Genomic DNA, 26,269 nt, shown 5'->3' with positions numbered 1-26,269 from the left:
TTGGAGTTTACTGAGTAGGAGAATGATATGATCAGGTATGTGTATTGGAAAAAGCTGTGTGCTAGATGGGTTGAGGAGCAGACCGGCATAAGCCTAGGCAATGAACTTAATTAGCAGGCTAGTGCAATAGTCTGGACAAAAGGTAATGAGGGCTTCAACAAGGGTAGTGATAAAATGACTGGGGGGAAAAAGATGAATGTGAGATGTGCAGTGGAGGTAGAATTGACAAGACGTGGCAACTGACTCAAATGTAGGATGGTTGAGAGTAACTCCAAGATGGAGATGCCCTTAAAAAAAATAGGGAACTTCAGAAGAGGGGTTGGTTTGGCTTCTTTCTGGGACATGTTGAGATGCCTATGAGACATCCAGGTCAAGATGTCTAGTAAGTAGATGTGAGACTAGAGCTCAGGAGAAAGTCACCTTTAATGAGATGATAATTAACCCTATGGGAAATGATGAACTCAACAAATGACAGTGTATAGGTAAGAGAGCTCTACATATGGTATACAGAATGTAAAGCCATAGGGTACCTCCCCCAATTAAGGGTGGGATATGGATATCTGTTGATCCAGGTATATAGCCCAAGGAGTTCAGAGACAGAAAGAAAAGGTCCCATATATACTAAAATTTTCATTCATTTACATTTTTTGGTGGTATCAAAGAAGTGGAAGCAAAATAGATATCCATGAGTTGGGGGAAATGTGGTATATGAATGTTATCGAATAGTACTGAGAAAGGACAACAATGAAGAACTGATAAGGCATGAAGTAAGCAGAACCAGGAAAACAACAAACACAATTAAGACAAAGATGTTAATGGGAAAAAACCAACAATAATAATGATGAAGCTGACTCTTCCCTGGGGAAGAATCTACAATGTATTCAATACTGTATTAATTGTACTGAGAGATGCAGACAAAGTATTTCGACATGGTCCCTAGCCTCAAGGAACTGGCAAGTTAGTTGGGAAGCCAAAATGAAAAGACATGAACCAATTAGAAGCATCATGGAGTAGTGGCATGAAGATTTCGGTTTCAGGCCTGCCTATACTAGTTGCATGATCTTGGATAAGGAATTTACCCTCTCAGTGCCTGAGGAAGCTCTCTAAGACAGGAAGTCACAGGAGTTACTCATTTGCCTTGGTTAAGGGAATTTTCCCACACAGGGAGTTGCCGACATTGATAAAATCTCAGATCTATTACAACCTTCCCTCCACCTTTGGAAGTATGAAAAGCACTATGGTAGGCATTACTGAATAGCAATTTTTGTCCCTGGGGCAGCACAAGCTACATCCAGGTCAAATGGCATAGAGTATTATAAGGCTCTCAATCTGGGACACTGGGCCCTGGGCTGCTGGGAGGTCATTCTAGAGTGGAACTGGGCTAGGGGAGAATTCATTTGAGATTAGGAAGTGGACCATTTGGTAACTTCCTCTTTTAACTTCTTGCTAACAGGTGTTAACCTCAGTTCTTTCTTCTGTGGAAGGGGCACTGGTGTTTTCAGTGCTGTGGGGCAAAGCCCTTATAGCACCACCCTAGTTATGAGCTTTGGTCCTAAACACTGGTGGGTGATTCAAAGACAAAAACAAAACCTTATCCTCCAGAAGCTTATATTCTACTAGGGAAATACAACAGAAAGAAAGGCGTGAAGGAGGCTAGGGAGAGATCAGAGGTTTATGAGAAAATTTGAGGAAGACTCTTACCAGCTGGGAAAAATGAGGAGGTAGCACCTAAGTTGAGCCTTGAAGGTTTTATAACTAAGGTTCTTTGAAGGCAGGGTCTATGTCTTGTGTTTTTCTTTTTTTTTCTTTTTTTGTTTTCTGCTGCAGTATGAATGAACGGCAATTTAAAAAAAAAATTAAGCTGGAGTCAGGAAGACCTGAGTTCAAAATCTTGCCTCAGATACTTACTAGCTGTGTGACCCTGGGCAAGTCACTTAACCTCAGTTTCCTTAGCTATAAAATGGGAATAATAGCAGCATCTACCTTGCAGGGTTGTTGTGAGGCTAAAATGAGTTAATATTTGCAGAGTACTTAGTACAGTGTCTGGAACATAGCAAGCACTATATAGATGTTGCTGTTATTGCTATTATTATTATTATAATGCCAAGCATAGGAGTTACAAAAACAAAGGCAAAACAGTCCCTGTCCTCAAGGACCTTATATTCAAATAGATGACACCTAGAAGGGAATGTGTTTTGGTTTGAGAAGTCACAGGGATGGTGAGGGGATCCATAGGAGAGCTGATCAACACATTCCTTGTAGGAGCACTGTGCATTGTTGAAAAGACAAAATTATGGGAGCTGACTCTTAAGATAGATTTTGTTTCAGTAGACCTGTGACTTCATTGGCAGAAGGAAGAAAATCTATTAATGAAGATTTGAACTCACTCTGCAATTGAAGGTGTAAGAGAGATGCCTGGGGGTGGGATGGTGGGAAAATGAGAGAATGCTCCTTCCTGGAGATAAAAAGATGTAATGAAGGGAAATTTTAACAAAGTCAGTTGCATTGGAAGACATTAGAGTTTATGCTGATAGAGATAGATAAATAATAATAATAGCACACATATAGCATGTAATTTACCTGTTTCACCCCTATTTTATAGATGAGAATACTGAGGCTCAGAGAGATTACATAAAAGGACACATAGGACCAGTATCAGAGCTAGGCTTTGAACTCAGGTCTTCTAACTCTAAGGTTAGAGTTTTCACTATGCCCATACACCAGTACATACTCCTCTTTTCCCTCCACTCCATCCCTCCTCAGTTCATGCCTTTATAATTGAATTGGCCCATAGGGGCCAGCCCAGAAGTATGTGCCTAGAACTCTCCTGAAAATCTCTGGGGACTACAGAGACATGGTAACTCAGCATTTGTACCTGCTCAGAGCCAAAAGATATGGGTGAGGCAGTTAGGTGGCATGGTGGATTTAATGCTAGGCTAGAAGTCAAGATAACTTAAGTTCAGATCTAGCCTCAGACAGTAGCTGTGTGACCTTGGGTATGTCACTTTAAACAAAATGTTTGCCTCAGTTTCCCCATCTGTAAAGTGGGGATAATAATAGCACCTACCTCTCAGGGTTGTTGTGAGAAGCAAATGATATAATATTTCTAAAGCACTTAGCACAGTGCCTGGCACACAGCGGGCACTTAAGAATGAATGTTTCCTTGCCTTGAAATGACAAAGTAATGCCCTCATCGGTTGCTGAACCTGAGAAGGCACCTTTTTAAAGAAGAGAAAACTTTGGGCTTGGTCTCTGATCTTGTACTTCCCAGAGGCGGGGAAATTCAGTTCTGCTTTAATGTGACATATATCACCAAAAAAATCACCATAAGATGCAAAATCAGGCAATAAAAGTCACAGAGCTTATGGGAAAAATGAGTCTGGGGCACGTCGTTCAAAAACTTTGTCAGGGATGCATGAAAAAAAGATATGGACTTAATATAACATTAGCACAGTTTCATGCATGTTAAATGGTTACAAATACAGAAATACTATAATAAATAGCGTGGCATCTGTTGTGGTCTGCGGGCCAGAAGATATATAAGAAATACAGCACTTTACCTAGAAAAAGACCCGAAGTTTGTGGAAATGCAAGGTTTGCAGATTGTGAGTTATTATGAAGTAGCATAGTTTTCTGTATTCTTGTGGTTTCTCACAGACAAAATTGTACATAAACAAACTCAAAATTTGTGTTATGCTCAAATTGCTTCCTAACACCTCAGTTGCATTAGAACAACTTCACATTTTAAAAACAAGTGTTACAGCAGAACTGACAGTGGCGTATTCTGTCTCTGGCCTCTCTGTGGGGGGAGTTGGTGGATACAAGCTGTGTTCTCCCTCCATTCCCATTCCCATATAAACCACCGACTTGATGAGGTGAGCTTGGGCTTGGGCCTCTGGCAGCATTTCCTGCATTGTGTTTCCTTTCTTGAGTAGATGACCCAATATCAGCTTCAAGATGGATGTGACTACACTTGAATGCGACCTTGAGGTCTCAAGATGCTGGGTCAAATAAATGGAGTTGGCTGTAGCAAGGTTTAGGATCAGAGAAGCCAAGCCTGGGCAGTCTTACCAGCAGAGGAATATTGGGAGCTGTTTGGACAACACAGAGCCAAGGTGAAATGCAAAATGCCTAATCCCAGAAACTGCTTTATGAAACTTTAGATAAAATTTAAATATCAGCCTGCCAAGATATTTTATAAATGAATGCTGTTTTAAGTGTATCATTTTGTGCTTATGAGTCTTTTGTGATTTAGCACTTCTTTTATGGTAAAAAATAAATACCTGTCCCAACCTGATTCCTATTATACAATGAATATCTTTTTTCTCCTCGGCTTGTGGAAGAGGTCTAGATATAAGTCAATAAACTTAGCTTTAAATAATTTGTCCTCCAAGCACTGGGGTAGGGGGTTAAAGAGCAGAGGAGTGTGAGGAAAGGGAGCCTAACCCTGCTCTTATCCTTCCTTCCCCCCAAGAATGAACCTTGTCTGGACCTCATGCCTGGGTCTAGAAAAGATGGACCCCTTAAAGAGAGGGAGTGGGCATAGTGAGGGAGGAAGAGAGGAGGAGGGGCCTCTTAGGACCAGCAACATTTCTTTAATATTACATATCTATACATACTAAAGGCTATATGGTCTCACCAAAATACAAAACACTTAGCTAGCATATACCATATAGGAACTATAAATGAGTAGTGGGGCAAGTGAATTTGATGTAATTGAAGAAAGTGAGTCATTGGGAGGTAGATATTCTGACAGGGTGGGGCTTGGGGAAATCACCTTACACCCAGTTAGTCAGCAAGAGTTTGGAAGGGGAGATTTTTGGAGCTGTTTGAAAGAAGGAGGGAGAGGTCATCACAAGACGAGAGGGTATGGTGTTCTAAACAGGGTGTGGGCTTGAGAGAAGATTGGGAAGCCCTGGTGGCCTTTCCTAGCAAGTGGATTGTGATTAAATCTGCCAGCAACAAATGGATCAAGTGGGTTAGTTGAAGTTCCCTCGTGCCATGTAGGTATACATATTAATAGCCACGAAGCCTTAACTTCAAATGCACAGTGAAACATGTTAATTGAATCATATTCAATTCCATAAACTAAAAAAAGAATTCTTATTGTGCACCTGCTAATATCAGGACATGTGCTATAGGGTGTGCAGAAGTGAATTAGACACAGCCCCCTCCTTTCAGGGGCTTACATCTGGTGGCAGAAATGGGCCACGCCCACAAATAAGGGAAGGGAAGAGAGAAGCAGAGGGAACAAGGGGTGGGATGGATTCAGAAACCAGGGCAAGGAGGAGCTCAGAGTTCATAGTAAGAGAATTATGAGTATTTATATTGATCTAGATATTTCTCCTATAGTCAGATTGTAATTAAATTGATAAGTTAAAATACGCATACTTACATGCATATAAATTCATCTATGTATATATCTATAGATGAAACCAGTTTGTTAAAATACACACATGCAAGTGCAGTTAGGTGGCTCAGTGGGTAGAGCGCTGGTCCTGCAGTCAGGAGGACCTAAGTTCAAACCCAGTCTTAAACATTTTACGCTTACTAGATGTGTGACTCTAGGCAAATCACTTAACCACATTGCCTAGCAAAATTTTAAAAAAATACATACATGCACATAAAGCCATTGGTGTAGAAATGTGTGTACATGTGTACATTTGCACATGTGTATTATACACACTTACATACACAAGTATATTTATGCCTAAGTTTATTCTAACACATTGATTTAATATATACATATATATGCATGTGCACACATGCGTGTCTACACATATATTTTAACCCTTCGATTTAATCATATTTTAGATTAGAAAACACTGACAGACACAAACACATGCAAGGGAGTTGTGGCCGATGTTTTGGAGGCTTCTTGTACTGCCTTAGATTATCTTCCCTCCTTCCAAAAAGAGAAAACCCAAGCAGCATAAATAATTACCACAACTGAAATTGCTGCTCATTTATTCTTATTATTCTAAGGCATGAAAGAGTTGAGCCCATTTGCAATAAGATTACCAGAGCAGTGCCCAGGGGTGCTGGGACTCGTCTGAAGCACCAGTTGTTTGCATGTATATTCCCTGAAAGACATTGCCTGCTTATGGCCACTGCTCAGCAATGAAAGACGTGGGCACTTTAAAATAATGAAGGAATCCTCTTATTGATGCCTTAGCCCCACATCTGGGGCAGGAAAGGGGTGTGTGTGTGTGTGTGTGTGTGTATGTGCGTGTGAGAGAGAGAGAGAGAGACAGAGACAGAGACAGACAGAGAGACAAACACAAAGAGACAGATAGCGACAGAGACAGAGACAGAGAGAATTTAAAAAGGAGAGATGCCTTCAGCTTATTCTCTTTTCTCTGAAATATACGAAAAATACTTCTCTCTCTTTGGGTTTTCCCCACACAAGCAGCGAAGTGAGCAAATGGTAGCTAAGAAGTGTTAGATAGATAGACAGATATAGATAGATGTGAACATAGATATAGATGTACACATTTATATCTATATCTACATAGATGAAATCAAGATAAAGATAATAACAGATTGAAATATTATGGCAAATATGACAGATTAAAACTAAAATTTTAAGAAACTGTTAATAATATTCAACTGTAATTCCAAGTAAACACCCTGATTCTTTTAACTGTGAATTGTTTTCCTTTGTCACAAGGCAGAGTTCAGTCTGGAAGGGAGTGGAAATTGACTGATTAAAAGAAAAAAGATTAAAACATATTGTAGAAAAATCTCAAATGCTCTTGCTCACTAATAATCAATGAAATGCAAATTAAAATAATTTTGAGATACAATAATACCCAATCAATTAGCAAAAATGATTAAAGTAGCAATCCAATGCTGGTACAATTGTGAAGAAATAGGTAAGTTCATACCTTGTTGGTAGAATTTCAAACTCCTAGTATGTTGTTTTTAGAAAGTAATCTGATAGTACACTACAGGAGTTATAAAAATAATCATATCCTTTGACCCAATTATTATATTTGTAAAGATGAATCCTAAAAGCATTATCAAAAAGAAAAATGAAGAGCTACCTATTCAAAGATTTTTTATTGTCATTATTTATAATTGTATAATACTGGAAACAAACAAAATGTGAATGGGGAATGGCCAAATAAACTGTGGCATGTTAAAATAATGGCACTATAATGTAATTTAGATTGATAAGTATGAGAAATATTAAGAAACTGGAAAAGACTTAATGAAATAATTCAAAATGAAATGAACAGAACCAGAACAATAAAGTAAATGTTGACTATTACCATATATAAGGGAAAACATATAGGATTGAATGGACAAAGAAAGCTGATGAGTATTAAGACTGACCAGTTGTTTGGACAATTTGCATGTTGAAATTCCTTTTCTAAAAACTTACAGAGTTGGAAGGGACTCCAAGGGAGGATGCTAAGCCCAACTCATTCCTGAACATTATACTTAAGATCACAGCTTTTATGACTTCCATGTCATATCATTTAGTTATTAAATTTATAATGCTCTAAAGCCTTTGGATCTCTCTTTTTTTTTTTTGCGGGGGGTGGTGGTGGTGGATCTATTACCTAGCTTGTGCTTGTGAAGTTGACATTTTGAATTCAAATACATGGCCTTACCTTTTTTTTTTTGTCTAGGCAATGGGGTTAAGTGATTTGCCCAGGATCACACAGCTAGTAAGTGTCAAGTGTCTGAGGCCGGATTTGAACTTGGGTCCTCCTGACTCCAGGGCTGGTGCTCTATCCACTGCACCACCTAGCTGCCCCAGCCCATTGTTTAGAGGATTGAAAGGAGTGAGGGTGAGATAAAGAACATACCATCTTGCACAGTCCTCCACCACCAATGGCACCTGATGAACCTTTTCACTTCTGGCAATGCTTCTCCCTTCTTTCTACTACAAAGTTCCTCCATTCCTCAAACTACTTGGATATTTTCCTTCCCTGTACAGGTTTCATCTGCTAAAAACTGTGCTATGCCTCTTTTTTACTCATCCAATGGACTTTCTCTTCCAATTTGTCCTCAATTCTCTCCCTGGGTTTCTGAATTCCAGATAAACTCCTTATGAATGAACTATGAGTCCTTACTTAAATATGGCAAAGTTCAAGAATCTACACTGATGGCAGTCCCACTTTATTAGGTATCTCCCATGATGGAAATAGAAAAGATCTAGAAATGTCTCTAAATACATGTTGTAATTGCTGCTACCTACACTACTATTCCTACGCCTTGACAGTTCCTGGTGAAGACATTACCTTCCTCAGCTGGCACAAAAACAAAGACCTATTGGTCCACATTTTAAGGACTGGAATCTAATGTTTGTATATATCAGGGAATGTACCAGTTCTAAACTGGATTCCTATGTATAGAGAGCCCTGTTATTTACTGTTCCTATAATCCTTAGTAATCCAAAAATGTATTTAAAATCTCTTAACTCATTCCAAGTTGTGTTATCAGATCTATCCTTCCCAAGGTCATCCTACTCTGGGTGCTCATTCCTGTATACGAATTCTGAGACATCATCCCAGCCATCATTCATTGGGGTCAACTTGATCCTATCAAAAGTGAGGTACATCTGGCATATTTTAGTTATCCACAAGATGGTGCTCTCCTTGAATCATCAACCCAGGAGTCACTTCGGTGTGGTCCAGCCTTCCAAAAGGTGGCAGTATCCTCTCCTGGCCACCAGAGGATGCTCATCCTGAAAATGCTTAGACTACTTTCAAACTTAAGTCTACCCCACTCCACCCCATCCCACTACATATATACATCTTTTTTTTGGTGCAGTGGCCAAGTATGGATTTTAAATTAGGGTATATCAAATATTGCTTAAAATAATAAATACTAAAAACAGTAAATCGATGGCTTTACCTACTACCCAACATCTGGAATCTTTTTCTTAGTTGAATTATATCCTGTCATCTCCTCTCTCCTCCTCTAACATTTCCATATTCATGAGCACTAGTATTCAACATACTATGGCAAAAAAAGGGGGAAGGGATGCATAGCAAAAAATAAAGAAAAACTGTTCTTTTCCCAACCATCTCTGGAAACTTTGGGATGCTGGGTGATTCATCCATAACCACCTGCTCCCACTGGCCACAGAAAAGATAAAGGAAGAGGTTGCATGTCTTGGACCCCTCTTGGAATAAGGGTTAACAAATGGGAAGCAAGAGGAGTACAGTGGCAGAGAACTGACTTCCTCTCCATCTTACCTATTTTCAATAGTCATCAGTCCCTGCCTCTCTGGACTTGCCTCAGCCATGCTTATCTTTACCATCCAAGTCTCTGAGTGGATTTGAGGGGTGCTGGCTGTGGTCTTCTCTCAGCCTCTTTTGACTCACTGATGGACTCCCAAACTATGGCAGAGAGGGATGATGACCAGATTCTGGCCATCTCCAATTCTAAAGCAAGCTGCCATTCCTCCATAAGATAAGCAGCCATCCTAGCTTCAAAGGCAACTGCCATGTGCCCTAGTTATCTATACATCGAGTAAAAAGTCCCTAATCTCAAGGGCTCAGACGTGTCACAGTGGCTTTCTACTGCCATCTCAGGAAGACTCAAGGGTAAATGAAAGAAAATGGACCCCCCAAACTTGTGTGTCTGTACACTGATCTCACCAACTTCCTAGTCTCTCTCTGTACTAGATATGATCTAAGGCAGGGGTTGGGAACCTGCAGCCCTGAGGCCACATGTGTCCCTCTAGGTCCTCAAGTGGGACCATTTGACTGAATCCAAATTTCACAGAACAAATCCCCTCAATAAAAGGATCTACCCCTGATCTACTCCAGCTAGTTACATTCTGGTAAATCCTCTTAATAAAAGGAGGTGTTCCATGAAGTTTGGATTCAGTCAAAGGGCCATACTTGAGGACCTAGAGGGACACACATAGCCTTGAAGCCATAGGTTCCCCACCCCTTATCTAAGATCAATTCAAGTACCTCACAATTCTGCTTCCCCCATGAGAATATCCATGCCTCCCCAGAGATAAAAGAGATCTACTGAAACACCTGCTAGAACTGCTCTTTTATTCTTTTTATTTCTGCTATATAGTTACTTGACTGATCTCACTTTGTACCTTCTTACACAGTTTTAGAAGCAAAAAGGTAATATAGAACATAAATGCTGATATCTCCTCTGCTAAGGAGAATGATCTTTGGGCTGGAAAAGACAGAACATAAATAGGTGAAAAGGGGTTGAAAACCAGAAGTAGAGAAAATGGTAGGAAAGCATTAGCTGTTCTCGATAAATTCAAGTCACTAGACCCCAATAAATTACTTCCCAGATTACTGAAAACAAATACAAAATGAACAAAAATGGCAAATGTGATTATTAGGCCTTGTTTGGATAAGTGACAATTAAGAGATTATGGAGGAAGATGGTGGAGTAAAAAGGTAGTTGCTCTCACTCTCCCCTATCAACCTCTGAAAACTCAGAAAATATCACCCCAGAAAAAACCCTGGAACAGCTGAACTAGAAGAAAGATGGGGAGCAGCAGTGCAGCAGCCCAGCAAATGGGTCTCCCAGTGCCTCAGCAAAAATAAGGGAGGCAGAACTACAAGGGGCCCCACGTGGATAAGTAGCCTGCAGCATTCATCTGAAAGGAGGTGAAGAAAGCAACCTAAAGGCTTCCTATGGTTCCAGCCCAACACCAGGTCAGCTGTCAGAGCCCTGCAGCCTCCAATTGTGAAGAAATCCTGAAGCCCAGGTGGTAGAACAGGCAAACACCAACACCTGGACCTCCAGTGCCTCAGTGAGGGGAGGGAAGAGGTGAAAACCAGCTCAGAAAACCACCAGGTGCCTCAGCACTCTACTGCAAAAGAATCTCCCAGTGCATTAGCAGAAAGAGACAACACTTTGGGGGTCCCAGGCAGATAAACACCCTGCAGCACCCATCTAAAAGGAGCTGAAGAAAGCTAAAGGAAAGGAAAAGCAGGCAACCTAGAATTGCCTGAAAGTTCCAGCCTTGCTGATTCCAGCCCAACACGAGGTAAGCTGCCAGAAACCTACAGCCTCCAATTGCCAACATAAGAGGCCCCAGCACACAAAGCCAGTGACCAAGACCTAGGCTCCCAACACAAGAAGGTTGGGTCAGTGCCCTCTGCTCCCCAGCAGGAGAGCTCAGTCTCTTTAAAGGCCAGAGAATAAAGAAACACCATAAGTAAACAGAAACGTACCATAGATTCATATTATGAGAAGAGTGAAGATCAAGACAGAAATTCTGAAGAGGACAACATTGTCAACAAACCCACATCTGCAACAACAAAAGGGAATATGAACTGGTCTGAAGCCCAAAAAGCCTTCTTAGAAGAGCTCAAGAAGGATTTTAATAGTCAAATGAGAGAGGTAGAAGAGTCCTTCAAAAATACAATTGGCCAATTGGAAAAAAAATACACTGAAGAAAACAAGTCCCTAAAAAACACAATTGGCCAACTGAAGAAGGAAGGACAAAAACTAACAGAAGAGTACACTGAAGAAAACAAATCCATGAAAAACACAATTGGCCAACTGAAGAAGGAAGTACAAAAACTAACAGAAGAAAACAATCTGCTAAAAACTAGAATTGGACAAATGGAAACTAATGTCTCTATGAGACAGCAAGAATCAGTCAAACAGAAACAAAAAAATGAAAAAATAGATGAAAATGTAAAATATCTCATTGGTAAAACAACTGACCTGGAAAATCGATTCAGGAGAGACAATTTAAAAATTATTGGACTACCTGAAAATCATGATGAAAAAAAGAGCCTGGACAGTATCTTTCAGGAAATCATAAAGGAAAACTGCCCAGAAGTCCTAGAACCAGAAGGGAGAATAACCATAGAAAGAATCCACTGATCACCACCTGAAAGAGATCCCAAATTGACAACGCCAAGAAATATAATAGCAAAATTCCAAAATTACCGGATGAAAGAGAAGGTGCTGCAAGCAACCAGAAAGAAACAATTTAAATATCATGGAACCACAGTCAGGATTACACAGGACCTTGCAGCTTCTACATTAAAAGACAGCAGGGCGTGGAACATGATATTCCATAAGGCAAAGGAGCTTGAAATGCAGCCAAGGATCAATTACCCAGCAAAAATGAGCATCATTTTTCAAGGGAGGAGGTGGATATTCAACGAAATAGGAGACTTCCAAACTTTCCTGATAAAAAGACCAGAGCTCACCAAAAAATTTGATCTTTAAGTACAGGACTCAAGAAGGACATAAAAAGGTAAATAGGACAGAAAGATACAATATGTTGTTAATAACGGGGGAGATGTTTAAACCCCTACAAGGGAATATGACACTTGCAACCCTTGAGAACTGTATTGTTATTACACCATATTAAAGGAGTATACATAAACAGGGTGGATATTAGTAAGAGTAAAGAGGAAGAAAAGGGAAAGGGATGATAAAAAGGAGGAGGGACTGAAGGAGGTGGTGGTCAAAAGCAAAATACTAGTGAAGGGGGGAAAGGAAAAAGGAGAAAGAAAAGCATAAATGGGGGGAAAGGATGGAGAAAAAGACACAATAGTAATCATAACTGTGAATGTGAATGGGATGAACTCTCCCATAAAACAGAAACGGATTACAGAATGGATTAAAAACCATAATCCTACAATATGTTGTTTACAGGAAACACATTTGAAAAAGGTAAAGGTAAAAGGCTGGAGCAGAATATATTACATCAGCTGAAGTAAAAAAAGCAGGGGTAGCAATCCTGATCTCAGACAAAGCAAAAGCAAAAATAGATCTAATCAAAAGAGATAAGGAAGGAAACTACATCCTGCTAAAAGGCACCATAGACAATGAAGTAATATCATTACTAAACATATATGCACCAAATGGTATAGCATCCAAATTCTTAGAGGAGAAGTTCAGGGAGTTACAGGAAGAAATAGACAGCAAAACTATACTAGTGGGGGACCTGAACCTCCCCCTCTCAGCACTAGATAAATCTAACCACAAAATAAACAAGAAAGAAGTTAAGGAGGTGAATAGAACATTAGAAAAGTTAGGTATGATAGACCTCTGGAGAAAACTGAATGGGGATAGAAAGGAATATACTTTTTTCTCAGCAGTACATGGCACATACACAAAAATTGACCATGTACTAGGGCATAAAAACCTCACAATCCAATGCAGAAAGGCAGAAATATTAAATGCATCCTTTTCAGATCATGATGCAATAAAAATTATATGTAATAAAGGGCCATGGAAAGATAGACTAAAAAATAATTGGAAACTAAATAATCTAATCCTAAAAAATGATTGGGTCAAACAACAAATCATAGAAACAATCAATAATTTCATTCAAGAGAATGACAATAATGAGACAACATACCAAAACTTATGGGATGCAGCAAAAGCAGTTCTTAGGGGAAGTTTTATATCTCTAAATGCTTACATAAATAAAATAGAAAAAGAGGAGATTAATGAATTGGGCATACAACTAAAAAAACTAAAAAAACTTAAAAATCCTCAACTAAACACTAAATTAGAAATATTGAAAACCAAAGGAAAAATTAATAAAATTGAAATTAAGAAAACTATTGAACTAATAAATAAAACTAAGAGCTGGTTTTATGAAAAAACCAATAAAATAGATAAACCTTTGGTTAATTTAATTAAAAAAAGAAAGAAGAAAACCAAATTACTAGTATCAAGAATGAAAAGGGTGAAGCTACCACCAAGGAAGAGGAAATTAAAACAATAATTAGGAATTATTTTGCCCAACTATATGCCAACAAATTTGACAATCTTAGTGAAATGGATACATATTTACAAAAATATAAATTGCCCAGATTAACCAAAGAGGAAGTAAAATACTTAAATAACCCCATCTCAGAAAAAGAAATTGAACAAGCCATTGATGAACTCCCTAGGAAAAAATCTCCAGGGCCAGATGGATTTACATGCAATTCTATCAAACATTTAAAGAACAATTAATTCCAATACTATATAGACTATTTGGGAAAATAGGTGAAGAAGGAGTCTTACCAAATTCTTTTTATGATACAAATATGGTGTTGATACCTAAACCAGGAAGAGTCAAAATAGAGAAAGAAAATTATAGACCAATTTCTCTAATGAATATAGATGCAAAAATTTTAAACAAAATACTAGCAAAGTAGATTGCAGCAACTTATCACAAGAATAATACACTATGACCAGGTAGGATTTATACCAGGAATGCAGGGTTGGTTCAATATTAGGAAAACTATCAGCATAATTGAGCATATCAACACCAAAACCAACAGAAACCACATGATCATCTCAATAGATGCAGAAAAAGCTTTTGATAAAATACAACACCCATTCCTATTAAAAACACTAGAAAGCATAGGTATAAATGGAGTCTTCCTTAAAATAATAAATAGCATCTATCTAAAACCTTCAGCAAGCATTATATGTAATGGGGACAGCTAGAAGCATTTCCAATAAGATGGGGTGAAACAAGGATGTCCATTATCACCACTGTTATTCAATATTGTACTGGAAACTTAGCTTTAGCAATAAGAGAAGAAAAAGAAATTGAAGGCATTAGAATAGGCAAAGAAGAAACAAAGCTATCACTCTTTGCAGATGACATGATGATATACTTAGAGAATCCTAGAGAATCAAGTAAAAAACTACTTGAAATAATAAACAACTTTAGCAAAGTTGCAGGCTATAAAATAAACCCACATAAATCATCAGCATTTCTATATATTACCAACAAAGCCCAACAGCAAGAGATAGAAAGAGAAATCCCATTTAAACTTACTGTAGACATTATAAAATATTTAGGAGTCTACCTCCAAACAAACCCAGGAACTCTATGAACACAATTACAAAACACTTTTCACACAAATAAAATCAGATCTAAATAATTGGAAAAACATCAGTTGCTCATGGGTAGGCCGAGCTAATATAATAAAAATGACAATCCTACCTAAGCTAATTTACTTATTCAGTGCCATACCAATCAAACTACCAAAAAATTATTTTATAGAGTTAGAAAAAATAATAACAAGATTCATTTGGAAAAACAAAAGGTCCAGAATATCAAAGGAACTAATGAAAAGAAATGCAGGGGAAGGTGGCCTAGCAATTCCAGATCTTAAATTGTATTATAAAGCAGCAATCATCAAAACTGCTTGGTACTGGCTAAGAAATAGGGAGGTGGATCAGTGGAATAGGTTAAATATGCAAGACACAGTAGTCAATGACTATAGTAATCTATTATTTGATAAACCCAAAGACCCCAGCTTCTGGATAAGAACCCACTCTTTGAAAAAAACTGCTGGGAAAACTGGAAAAGAGTATGGCAGAAACTAGGCATAGACCCAAATCTCACACCATATACCAAAATAAAGTCAAAATGGGTTCATGACTTAGATATAAAGGCTGATACCATAAGTAAACTGGGAGAACAAGGAATAGTTTACCTATCAGATCTATGGAGAACAGAAGAATTCATGACCAAACAGGAGATAGAGAACATTATGAAAAGCAAAATGGATAATTTTGATTACATTAAATTGAAAAGTTTTTGCACAAACAAAGCCAATGCAACTAAGATTAGAAGGAAGGTAGAAAATTGGGAAAGAATTTTTACAACCAGTCTCTCTGATAAAGGCCTCATTTCTAAAATATATAGAGAATTAAGACAAATTTATAAGAACACAAGCCATTCCCCAATTGATAAATGGTCAAAGGATATGAACAGACAGTTCTCAGATGAAGAAATTAAAGCCATCTATAGTCATATGAAAAAATGCTCTAAATCATTATTGATTAGAGAAATGCAAATCAAAACAACTCTGAGGTACCACATCACACCTATCAGATTGGCCAACATGACAAAACAGGAAAATGATAAATGTTGGAGAAGATGTGGGAAAATTGGAACACTAATACATTGTTGGTGGAGTTGTGAAATGATCCAACCATTTTGGAGAACAATTTGGAACTATGCCCAAAGGGCTACAAAAATGTGCATACCCTTTGATCCAGCAATAGCACTTCTAGGGCTATATCCCAAAGAGATCAAACAAATGGGAAAAGGACCCACATGTACAAAAATATTCATAGCAGCTCTTTTTGTGGTGGCAAAGAATTGGAAATTGAGAGGATGCCCATCAATTGGGGAATGGCTGAGCAAGTTGTGGTATATGAATGTAATGGAATACTAATGTTCTATAAGAAATGATGAACAGGCTGACTTCAGAAAAACCTGGAAAGACGTATGATCTGATGTTGAGTGAAGTGAGCAGAACCAAAAGGACTTTGTACACAATAACACCCACGTTATACGATGACTAATATTGTCAAACTTCTCAGCATTACAAGGATCTAAGACATCTCCAGAGGCCTCAGGATGGAAAATGCTGTCCACATCCAAAGAAAGAACTATGGAAGTCGAATCACTATCACTTATTTTTATCTTCTGTTGAGTTTTGTTTCCTCTTTCTGTTGGTTCCTCCTATTGGTTTTAATTTTTACTTACAACTTCACTAATGTGAAAATACGTTTAATAGGAATGTAAATGTAAAGCCTATATCAGATTGTGCGCGTCTTGGGAGGTGGGGGGGGAAGGAGAGAAAAATTTCAAGTCAAACGCATATGGAAGTGATTGTTGATAAATCAAAATAAATTAATAAAATTTAAAAAAAGAAATAATAAATATTAAGAATTTAGAGAAACTTGAAATGATGCAGAGTGGAAGCAAAGCCAGGAAGATGCAGAGTACGATGACCATAATAATGTAAAAGAAAACAATATTGAAAGACATTAGATCTGCCATCAAAGCAAGCACCAGTCCTTCATCATGAGCACTATTTATGAGACATACCTCTCACCTCTTGGTAGAGAGGAGGTAAGCCCTAGGTGTAGAATGAGGTATCTCTTTTCAGACATGGCCAAAATGCTGATTTCTTTTAATTAACAAACTCATCATTGTTACATGGATGGGTTCTATTGGGCCTGTCTAAGCATGGGTGGGGGGCATTTATTGAAAAATGACAGTAATATAAAGAAAGGATCAATACAGAATTAATCTTAAAATTATTGCCTTTTCTGACATGCTTACTAGATGCAGATCAAAGAAATGCTTTAGATATGGTTTTGCTCAAGCAAAACATTTAATAAATTCTTTCATATGATTTTGTGGGCAAAATAAAGAGATGGGGAGAGGCTGATAAATGAGTGGGAGGTGAAGAAATAAAGTCAAAAAGGGTAGACTTATTCCAGGAAATTGGCTTTGAAAGGGAAAAGATTTAGGATGATAGCTTGACAGAATGGCAGGATCAATTACAGGCCTTTTTAGTATGAGAGAAAGAAGCACAGCCAGAAGAACAGAGCAGTGATGCACAAAAATCCAGCTGGGTTATTATTATTTGTGATGTTATGAACGAGAGAAGCAACAAAGATAGAGAACTGAGGATCAACCTGTATTCCAGTGCTACTTGTGATACATACTGGCTATGTGAAGATGAGCAAGGGACTTAACCCAGCAGTACTCCAGAGAGCTCTTTCAGATTATAAGTTACAGATCAGGTCCACACCTGATTTTTTCTAGGAAACTTTCATTTTGGAAATCCCTGATACCAAAAAAATCTAGTCTCCTAAGACCCTCTCAGAAAAAAAAAGTTAAAAGGTAGCAAGGTAATAGTTATTGGTGTGGCTATTATTGTTGTTGTTGTTGTTATTATTATTATTATATTAATTATTATTATACAAAAGCCCAGGCTCCTGCAATTGATCCTAACTCCTGGGGTTTGGTCCTCCTTAATATTTGAGGCTCAGAGCTTTGAGATGTCAAGGCCCTCAGGGGAATCTCAGGAAAAAATGTTAGGGACCTTAGAGCCCCTGAGTGTCTGGGCTGTTCCAATCTGAACTTTGCCAAGTTACTCTGGACATTGTTGTTCTCCTGGGCTTCCAATGTGCCCTACCAGAAATTTCCAATCATTGAGGACCAGCCCTGCAGTCTGGAAGCCCTGAGTTCAAATCTGGCTTCAGACATTTGACACTTACTAGCTGTGTAAGCCTGAGCAAGTCACTTAACCCCAATTGATATGAAGAGAAAAAAAAAGGAAGGAAGGAAGGAAGGAAGGAAGGAGGAAGGAAGGAAGGAAGGAAGGAAGGAAGGAAGGAAGAAATTTCCACCATGCTGGAAATTTCTCAGAGGAGCTCTACACTTCTTGTTGCCTCTGGACACAGAGTCCTGAAGGCTAAATGTGTCCTCTGGCGCTGTTCTGGTTGCAACGTGAAGCTATGGGTTTGTTTGCCTGTGCTGGTCCTGGCTTTGCTAGAGATTGCCTTTCCTGCAATCTGTGGGGCTTCTGGCTGACTTTTTACAGTTAGGAGGTTGAAGTAGTCACTGTAGTTGCTCAATGGATTTCTTGACCATTATTTGAGATGGTGCAAATTTCAGGTTTTTGCTGTCTCTGTCGTGGCCAACTTCCACTATCAACCTCTGCTTTGTGGGATTATTGCTTATAAGCATCCATGACCTATAAGGTTTTACAAACAAGTTTATATTCTAAACAGTGTTGACTTTGGCTGCCATCTCTCACTGCTTGCTAGGTAAATCACATATTTGTAGTTACTCAGGCTACCAATCTTAGTGTCATCCTCCAAACCTCAATTCTTTCTCACCCCCCTCCAATAGCCAGTTCTATCACTTCTACCTTATTAACACCTCTCATTATATGTCCCATTCTGTTCTTTGACATGACTACCATCCCGGCCCAGGCTCTCATCACCTCATGTTCGGACTATTATGATAACCTTCTGGTTAGCCGGCCTGCCTTGTGTCTCTTTCCCTCCAGACCAGCTGTCAAACTGATCATGGTGTCATGTAACTCCATTGGTCAGTAAACCCCTGTGGCTCCCTATTACCTCCAGAATCAAATAGAAAATCCTCTCTTTGTCCTCCAATGCCCTTTATCACTTGGCCCCTTCTCATCTTTCCAGTTATCTTACACCTCTCCACCATGGGCTTACTCTGTGATCCAATGTGATCCATCTCCTTGCTTGCTGTGCCTCACAGACACTCCATCTCCTGAATTTGGGGCATTTTCACTGGCTGTTTCCCTGGCTTCCTTTAAGTCTCAGTTAAAATCCCATCTTCTACAAGAAGCCTTTTTTTTTTTTTGGCGATTGAGGTTAAGTGACTTGCCCAGGGTCACACAGCTATTAAGTGTCAAGTGTTTGGTCTGAGGCCAGATTTGAACTCAGGTCCTCCAGCCTTCAGGGCCAGTGCTCTATCCACTGTGACACCTAGCTGACCCCAAAAAGCCTTTTTCAGTCCCCCTTAATGCTAATGCTAGTGATTTCCTTCTGTTGATTATTTCCAATTTATCCAGTAAATATTTTGGTTGTACAAAGTTGTTTACATGTTGGTTCCCCCATCAGACTGTGAGTTCCTTGAGAAAAGAGGCCATTTTTTTTTTACCTTTCTTTGTATGCCAAGCATGTATGCTGGCATATAGTAGGTATATAATAAAGGCTTGTTTGGCTCACTATGGTGCTTTTTGAAATCGTTTAGTCTTCTAGTGTGACAATATTATTTATGCAATTAAACTGCATTATTGTAATTGGGGTCAATATTATTTCTGGTGTCCATCTTCCATTGGTGAGAACTTGTATAAATATTTCTGGACTGTGTTGTTTCGACTGCTCACTGTATATTTTTTTCATTTTTTTCCTTGCTTTTGATTAATTCTGATCTTTGCCCCTACAAGCTGGTGGTCTAACTCTACACAAACAGCAGATTCAGGGATAACTCCAGGGCTGTTCTGGTAAATGTTTGATGATTGGCTCTCCAGGAAAAAGGAAATGTCTGCTTTAGACAGTTTTAAGCTTAATCTTCATTAACAGTTTCTCTATCACTTTCTTAAGTCTAGGAAATTAACAAAATAATAAATCAAACCCTGATTTGTAGCATTTGCTGATTTTGAGGTGTAAATGCTCACACTGAAAATTTCACAGTCAGCTGTCACTAGCTAGTTCAAGCTGGCTCCAACACAGCCCTAGATAACTCCTATTTCAATAAAGCATTTTCTTAACTATTGAAAGTATTCACTTCTTGTGATGCTTTTTTGGTACTTATTATGCCCAGTGCATACCAATAATTTTCTCCAAAAGAACTGCTCTTGATACAAAGGGAAGTCTATAAATCTTTGGCTTCCACAAAGTCTTACTCTGATGCACATGGCACAATGACCCATGCTTCTTGAAGGCTATCCAAAGTGAAGCGTAAGCACTCAGGTTCTACCATGTTGGAAAGGCTTTGAATATGGCCTAGGGAATATTCTGAGCCTGCTTTCTAATACAGGCAGATTTGTCACCAGTAGGTGATGGTGATGACATCTTCTGGGCATCTCGACCCATGAAACAAAGAAAAATACAAAATGGCCCTCAGTCCTGGGTGGCCCCCTTTTGCTTCTGCAGGGATGGTGTTATATGGGGGAGAGGGTGCTAAGAATCACAGTTTTTAAGCATCTATAAACTTTAACTTGAATTTTGATATTCCAAATGTAAGCTCTTTGTCAAGTGGCCTGATCCTTGCTGGAGGAGGTGAATCCTGCCAAACTTGATATTCTTGCTATAAGCAAAACCAGAAGAAAGAAGGAGGTAATTGCAGGGAAGGATGAATGGTGACTACTTCTTGGGGAGGCAACAGAGTTATTTTAGTGAATGTCCAAACATAATAAGAAGCATCACTTTATGGGCTATCTGGTCATCTCATATTATAGATCTGTCAAATAAATAATTGGCAAAAAGGCAAACATGAAAATAATTGCAGCTTAATTGCAAAATAATGGTAAACATAAGAACTAAATAAGATCTTCTAAATTAAATCAGCATACACTATGATAGTCACTGATTTCAATGCAAAGGTTGGAAAATGTAAGGATTGTGAGAAATAAAAGCTTGAAAATTTCCACAAAAAGACAATAATTACCTTAAGCTTAAAAACAAACAAACCCAGCACTGAAATTGAAAATCTTCTTTCAAAAGAATGTAAGTTCCCTGGGTTCAGAGACTATTTCCTTTTTTTCCATATATCCCTAGAGCCTAAGGGGTAAGTAGGCAATACAGTGGATAGAGCACCAGGCCTGGAGTCAGGAAGACCTGAGTTCAAATCTGAACTTGGATACTTACTAGCTGTGTGACCCTGAGCAAGTCATCTAACCCTGTTTGCCTCAGTTTCTCATCTGTAACATGAGCTGGAAAAGGAAATACCAAACCATTTTGGTATCTCTGTGAAGAAAACCCCAAATGGGATCATGAAGAGTTGGACACAACTGAAATGATTCAACAGCAACGACTCCCAGAGCCTACTGCATTGTCTGATACATAGCAGATGCTTAATAAATGTTTGCTGATTGATGGATGGATTCTTTGAGTTTTCATTTTGAAACTATTACTGCCAGTCTTCATCTGAATTCAATATACAACACTTTTCCCTTTCAAATATTAACAATTTCAAATTACATCATCTTTGGAAAATGTCTTTTGGACAAATATGATTGCCATAAATGCAAAATGAGTATCTTTATTTTTAAAAGTTAGATTCCTCCCTTGCGTGGCAAACTTTGAAAAATATTTTTCTGTATAGTAAAAATATTAATTCAGAGAATCAGCTAGAAAGGTTCTTATTACATCATCTAGCCCAGTTCCCTCCATTTAAAGATGTCATGCCTCTGTTGTGAGCATTACCACAGGGGCATCAGACTTGGGAAATGACTTTTCCAGAATTCACCAGTTTGGCAAAGTCTTTTTGAAATGGCCTTTGGAGGCTTCTTTGAAGAGGAAACCAATCTTGTTCATGTCATACAGGAGGAAGAGTGAGTGGCGAAGCTGATTTCCAGATGCCTGCTCCTCTGCTCCATTCTTCCTTGACTCTGAGGCCTTGCTCTTTATGATGAGGATTAGTAGCTGAAAAGTGACCCTTTACCCCTAGGTGAGAACTGATGGGGTAAATAGGTGATATTGTGGAGCAACTAGACAGAGCTTTGTTTCCTCCTACTTCCCCTACTGCCTGGTAAAGAGGGTGCAAGCCTGTCTCTCAGTTAAGTTGGTGGACAATTTCTTCCTGGGTCCTCCTTCCTCTGAGAGAGGTCCGAAGATTAGGGAATGAAAGCAGACTTTCAGAAAGGTTCCCACTGCAGACAGCTCAGTTAGCAGTTTCTTTGTGGTCACTTTCTCACGTTATTGTCATGACCGATGAATCTATTTCCACACTTTATATAAAGAATATCAGGTGACTAACAGATCCTGGCCTGGTGTAATTAATGGCCATATTGGGTAAAGATTTGGAAAAGAGATTTGATGCCTCTGAAGAAAGGGTTGAAGCAGCTTGGTGACAGTGGATAAAATGCTGGGACTGGACTCAGGAAGACCCTGGGCAAGTCATTAAACTCTGTGTGCCTCAGTTTTCCCATCTGTAAAAGGAAGTGATAACAACAGCACCTACTTCACAGGGTTGTCATGAGGATCAAATGAGATAATATTTGTTTAAAAAAAAACCACTTAGCACAGTGCCTAGCACATAGCAGACACTGTATAAATGCTTATTCCCATCTCCCCATTATCCCTGCTTCAGCCTGAACCCAGCTTGAGAGATGGGGGGAAGGAGTAGGCACTGGATTTTCTACAAGTAAGAGAGACAAAGCATAATTATATTCTTAGGCAAACACAAGTTCATCATAAGAAGGAAAGTATATCAGCTGAAGTCATAATTTATACCAATCCTAGACCTAATATAGGCAAGCTCTCAAGGCAAATGCAAGCCCAGTTAGCTCATGTTGGGGAATGGGGGTGGTGTTTATACTTCAATGGACAACTCTATCACAAGTGAGATTGTCCCCATTCGACCCTTACCAAGATGAGAATTCAGAAAGGTTCACATGGTTCCTAAGTGGCAGAGTCAGAACTTGGAGCCTCGCTCTCCTAATTTCAGGGCATTGCTGCTCCCATCCCATCATACTGCTTCAGAGGACACTAATTGGATTACTCATTACTAATTATGATTACTCATAGAGGCTTATTTCAATTTCATCAAATATAATTGACTCAAACCCTTTGATTAGTGGTTTCTTTTTTCTTCTGTGTCTATAATCCTGTATAATAATTATGACTATTTAGACTAAGGTACTATGTGATTCTGAACCATGAAGGATATTCTCTATTTCACATTTACTGAGCCAGGAAAGTAGATTCATAATATTTTTAAAAGCTTTTCAGTATTTTACACTCCCACTGCAATAAGTGATTACTGAACCAAATTACCATGACTGACATTTGCAACCAGGAGAACAACCAGTTTTCATGCATTTAGTAACATTAATTTAAGGGGCAGCTAGGTGGCGCAGTGAATAGAGCACCGGCCCTGAAGTTGGGAGGACCTGAGTTCAAATCCGGCCTCAGACCAAACACTTGACACTTACTAGCTGTGTGACCCTGGGCAAGTCACTTAACCCCAATTGCCTAAAAGCAAATAAAAACAAAACCAAAAACCAAAAAAAAAAGCATTAATTTAAATATATGGATGACCTATTAGGAGCACTGTTAATATAATTAGAATTTCTATATTACTTAAAAGGACTAAGATAGTATTTCTTTTTTTAAGAAAAATTCTGTAATTCTAACCTTTCCCCAGTTTTAGACAGATCTTGCTCTCTTTTCTTCTCTCTAATAATTTTGGAACAGTAAAGCTGATTAAATCTTGTTACCTGGATAACTGCTGAATGAATGATGAGAACTTTTAGTCATTGGATCTTCGATGAAGAAGTCCCAGTGTTTGTATATCCTTAGTGTAGATGCGTACACAAACCAGCTTGAGTGAGCAAAAAAGATGTTCTCGAACCCAGGAAGAACCTGTGGTCAGAGTCACAGCAAATCAAACAGAAGCCTATAGAGAATGAATCAGATTTTTTTCAACAAAAGATGGTTGCAGGGATTATAAGGATACAGGAAAACAGAAGGACATACACATCAATGTGTTATTCTCTTGACATTATTTCTTATTTTCCCTGAGAGACTAAGTAGCAGTCGCCATTCATGACATTTGTTAATACAGGGTGGTCCAAAAGTCTTGGTGCAGTTTTGAGCCCCATACTGCACTAAGACTATGGTTTGCTTAGGAGGCCCCAAACTAATAATTCAGTTTGATCAAAAGAAGCATGGTGGGAAATTAAAAATTAAGGAATGATTGGACATCCGTACTTTCCTTTTTTCCCTGAAGAAAAAAGTAGAGGAAAGATGTAGGTCGATAGCAGTTCACTAATAGGAAGCTGTATGGTTACAAAATACATTACATACATTATCTCATCTAATCTTCAAAAAAAAATTTAATAAGTAACTCAAGTGTTACTTAATCTCCATTTTCAGATGAGGAAAAATAAAGTCAGTAAAGTAAAGTAATTTGCCCAAGGCCTGCAGTCTAGTACCTACAAAATGGCGACCTATGATATTAAGGGTCCAGAAAGGGCACTGTCGGTCTATGGGAAGTGGAAGGAGAAAATGTCATGTCATTTCTCTGCTTCAAACTCTTCTGTTTCTTATTGGTTAGTGAAAAAAGTTTCTACACCTTTGCCTGACCTTCAAAGTTCTATATACTCTGGCATCACCTTTCTTATGCCATACTCCAGGATACTCTGGTCAAACTGGGTTATGTATTCATCATGGTTCACACATCCCTTTCTCTCCCAGTTTTTCTATCTCTAATGCTTTTGCTCCCAGTGCTGCTCCCATGGCTTATGCCATGGCTCATGCCTTATTCCTTCCTTTCATCTGCTGAGTTCCTATCCATACTTTAAAGCTTCAATTCAAATATTCTTCTTCCAAGAAATTTTCTCTAAACTCTGTTAGTAATAATCTTCCCCTTGTTGAGCTACACCTAGGTATAGTACTTACTGCTGAACCTTTACAATATATTTATTAATATTTTATTATGTTTATATGAATAAATGAATTCAATAAATCAATAAATTCAGTTATTCAAATGAATGAATAAATAAAAAAGCATTTTAAAGCACTTACTTATGTGCTTCAAATACAGCTAGATAGTCTCTGCCCTCAAGAAGCTTAAACTCTAATAGAGGCGGCAACATAAGCCAGTCAGTGGTAGTCAAGGAGGAGTGCTATGGTCAGGAATGGTATCATAAAGCAGTCGACTGACATATATTTTCCAGCGATGGCTGTGTAGATTTGATTACTATTCTCAGAGCTAAAGGTGAGAAGCAAGATGGGAAGGGGAAACATGGTACTAGATGGCACAAACATGGCTGCAGAGCAGCACTAGTGGCAGCAGTGTGATGAGTCTGGGCAAGGCTTAGTTATGGTGAATGCTAAGCTTGGTATTGTCAATCCCAAGACAGCAGATCGAAGTCCTAGGTCAATTCAATAAGCATTTATATGCCACTGAGCTAGGTGCTAGGCACGGAGTTTATAATCTAAGGGGATGGACATAGAGCAAGTCACTTACCCTCTTTCGGTTTTCATTTCCGTATTTGTAAAATAAAGGGGTTAGTCTCAAAGCCTCACTTCCAACTCAAAATCCATGATCTTATGAAGTAAGTAGGATTCAAAGTAGAATATGCTAAAGTCAAAGGAGGGGATCTACAACAAGTGGTATAGAAAAGATGAAAGAGAGAACTCCCTCCTCCATGAAGACATCTACGTCCTATTGACACCTTGGCTCTATGCTAGTACCAAGGACAGTGATCTACATGCAGAGAAAAAAGGATGTATGCCAGTCAGGTAGCAAGAGCAAAGGAAACAGATATGTAACCTGAATGTTGCATTTCTATTCTTATAATATTAAAAGACCTAGAGGAAGGTCTCAAAAAAGTTGGATGGCTTCTTAGAAGGACATGGCTCAAATAGGATAATGGATAAAATGTTCTTTGTAAATTTTAAAGGTTGTTGTTATTATTAGTTTACAGGTGAGGAAAATTAGGCTCAGAGACGTTACATAATTTGCCAAAGGTCTCACAGCTAGTGTCTGAGGTGGCATTTAAACACAGGTCCCCTAATTCCAAATCCAGCAGAATCCTGCTACGACCCACTTCTCAGAAGAGCTTAATATATGTTTGTTGAATTGAATTATGCATATATACACATTCTTCAATACTTTAATGATCTATCAGTGTAAATTCCCTTTACTAATGCAGATTGTAATCTGATTTATTTGACTGTCTCATAGAGTCACTGTGGCCAAAACCCTGCAACCAATCTGGTGGTAAGCCTCTCCTAAATTCTGACTTCAATGGACTTGTAACCTCATCACAAC

General features: G+C 38.6%; 1 protein-coding gene across 1 annotated transcript in view; it reads right to left on the bottom strand.

The window, feature by feature from the left end:
* The window catches only part of PLBD1 (phospholipase B domain containing 1), an 83,327-nt gene that overhangs the window by 16,400 nt on the left and 40,658 nt on the right, over positions 1 to 26,269 (bottom strand). The window contains exon 6 of the mRNA XM_020994423.2: positions 23,709 to 23,853. Coding sequence (XP_020850082.1) covers positions 23,709 to 23,853 — 145 coding nt within the window. The remainder of the gene's footprint in view (positions 1 to 23,708; positions 23,854 to 26,269) is intronic.

This window comes from Phascolarctos cinereus, unplaced genomic scaffold, assembly GCF_003287225.1.
Source record: "Phascolarctos cinereus isolate Bilbo 61053 unplaced genomic scaffold, phaCin_HiC Scaffold_1;HRSCAF=81, whole genome shotgun sequence".
Classification (NCBI taxonomy): Eukaryota; Metazoa; Chordata; class Mammalia; order Diprotodontia; family Phascolarctidae; genus Phascolarctos; species Phascolarctos cinereus.
The sequence above is the reverse complement of the archived record's forward strand: the minus strand, read 5'-3'. Positions and strand labels throughout refer to the sequence as shown.